General features: G+C 37.8%; 1 protein-coding gene across 1 annotated transcript; it reads left to right on the forward strand.

Moving 5' to 3' along the window:
* The first annotated feature begins 920 nt into the window (after window positions 1-920).
* LOC120959408 (uncharacterized) lies at window positions 921-1,559 on the forward strand. Its single transcript, XM_040382727.2, has 2 exons — window positions 921-1,129; window positions 1,206-1,559. Exons 1-2 carry the CDS (start codon window positions 953-955, stop codon window positions 1,536-1,538), a joined length of 510 nt encoding a protein of 169 aa, XP_040238661.2. The 5' UTR covers window positions 921-952; the 3' UTR covers window positions 1,539-1,559.
* The last annotated feature ends 631 nt before the right edge of the window (window positions 1,560-2,190 follow it).

The raw sequence follows: 2,190 nt of genomic DNA on the forward strand, positions 1-2,190 counted from the left end.
ACCAAACGGAATCAGCAATAATTAGTACATCTATCTGTTTCCATTTTGTTATTCGCTTTGTTTATTCAATACTACCACATATGCCATTTAGCAACTTGATTGTGTGTTGGCAACATATTTCACTGTTATTATCAAAAAGATTATTCTGATACCATCAGAAATACAATGGTTATACAATGTTTGTTCATTGGCTCTATTTTAGTTTCGCAGAATTTGAAGTACAGGCGTCCCCCGAGATACGACCCCCTCGAGTTAGGACGATTTGCAGATACGACGATTTTGATTTTGACTGTAAAAAGTTGTCATTGAGAAGAAATTTATGTATTTTTTTACATACACATTTACTGTTCGTGTAAACGACTTGGAGTAAAATTAATACATTATTGAATAAAACGATGTCATAGATTTCATAGATAATTAATTATTGCGGTTATATCAAAGATATAGATCATAGACTAACTTCGGTTAGAAACTGTATTATAACATATATTTGACATACGATTATTTGTTACCTATGCCTTGTTTTGGGACATTTTTACGGTCCCAAATTCAGTCGTATCTCGGGGGTCACCTGTGTACAGTTGATTAAGTACAAATGGGAACACACCAACGCACGTAAAAGGCTTTGTGGTGGTTTTGGCTTAATTATTATTTGGTAATTATTGCGATAACATTCCTTAAAATAATCTGAAACATTTACCTGTAGAAGCAAACATTTAAGCGCGTTGTTTTTCAGTAAGCCACTGTCATGATCTACATTGTTAGCTACGCGGAACCGATGGTGATCGAAACTGGCAACAACTGAGTTGCACAACCTAGCTGATCGTGAAGATATACCCCAGCACGCAAGCGTGTTTGTTTGCGAGCATATATATCGTACACTGTATCACGCTGCGGGCTAGTAATCGATGATACGATGTCCATTTACCAGCAATTCATACTACTGTGCTTGATGGCCGTCTGTGCGCAGCAAGCCATTGCAACCCTGAAGGCATCGTACGAACGGTTTGAACAGTTTTTAGGCCACGAGTACATCGATTTCGATCTGCGCGTTCGTAAGTTTAACCGCACCACGATGACGCTTAACGGAACGATCAACGTGAATCAACCGATCGATGATACGATCCAGGTGAGTATGGCTGCTGCAACGGCCAGCTGCTAATGACAGTACACTAACATAGCAAACTTGCAAAATACACCCATAGTTCTCATCCGACGTGTTTCTCAGCCGGCTCGGGAATCAGCAGTTTCAGCACTACCCACAGCATCTGCCAACCAGTGGGATCTGCGAGTTTATTGATCATCTGCACGAGGAGTATCCGGCAATCATTGCGGATATTGTAAGCATTCCGGACCATAAAGAATGTCCAGTGTCGGAGCGTGCCATGCACGTGGTGGATATGGTATTTCCATCCGAAATTCTGCCGGAATCGTTGTCCAGCGGTCTCTGGAAGATGGTAATCACTGGTATGATAGACGAAACGGTTGTAATACGCTACATGTTTAGCATTCGCTTGACCGATGACTACATGAGATAGTGAAAGCAAAGCAATGGGCAATTTGGGGAAAATTATTGGAATAAAAAAAAGGTATTGCAAGCATTGTTTGAAACGAATGTTATTATCAAAAGAAGAAAGAAATTAGTAGTATTGCAAAGTAAACTTATATAAAGAAGGATTAAATCACCTAAATCAACGTTTGGAAATGCTTGTGAACATTGTTATACGTCATAATTATGTTGTTTTAGTATTTCTATGATATGATATTTCTATGGTAATATGATAAAATGATATTGCCTGAATAAATGATAAAATGATAAAATTGCCTTTAAAAACTCGCCATAGAAAGATATGGCCTCATACTCTTAAAAAAAACGATAAATAATTCTAAGGAAACAATTAATTTATGTAAAATGTCTATCGTTTTACCCTTGTACGTACAAAATTAAACTAGTGGCAGTCATAAAGGTAGGCAACCAAACTACACATTTCCGCTGCTTATCTTATGTGCTATTAATTATACGTAACAGCATGCGCAGTTAGGCGTTTGCCTTATCGCTAACAAATGGATAGTTAGTTGCAAAGTTAGCTATAGCTGTTACGGATACAGCGTAAGCTCGGATATAAGTATTTAAACATTTTCCAATCATATTCGGTTATGAAGCAATGGATGAGTGAAAAATATGCAGAA

This window comes from Anopheles coluzzii, chromosome 3, assembly GCF_943734685.1.
Source record: "Anopheles coluzzii chromosome 3, AcolN3, whole genome shotgun sequence".
Lineage (NCBI taxonomy): Eukaryota > Metazoa > Arthropoda > Insecta > Diptera > Culicidae > Anopheles > Anopheles coluzzii.

Coding starts and splice junctions, on each gene's coding strand:
- LOC120959408 (XM_040382727.2), top strand. CDS start 953: ATGGCCGTCTGTGCGCAGCAAGCCATTGCAACCCTGAAGGCATCGTAC. Junction 1,130..1,205: donor CGATCGATGATACGATCCAG/GTGAGTATGGCT, acceptor ATACACCCATAG/TTCTCATCCGACGTGTTTCT.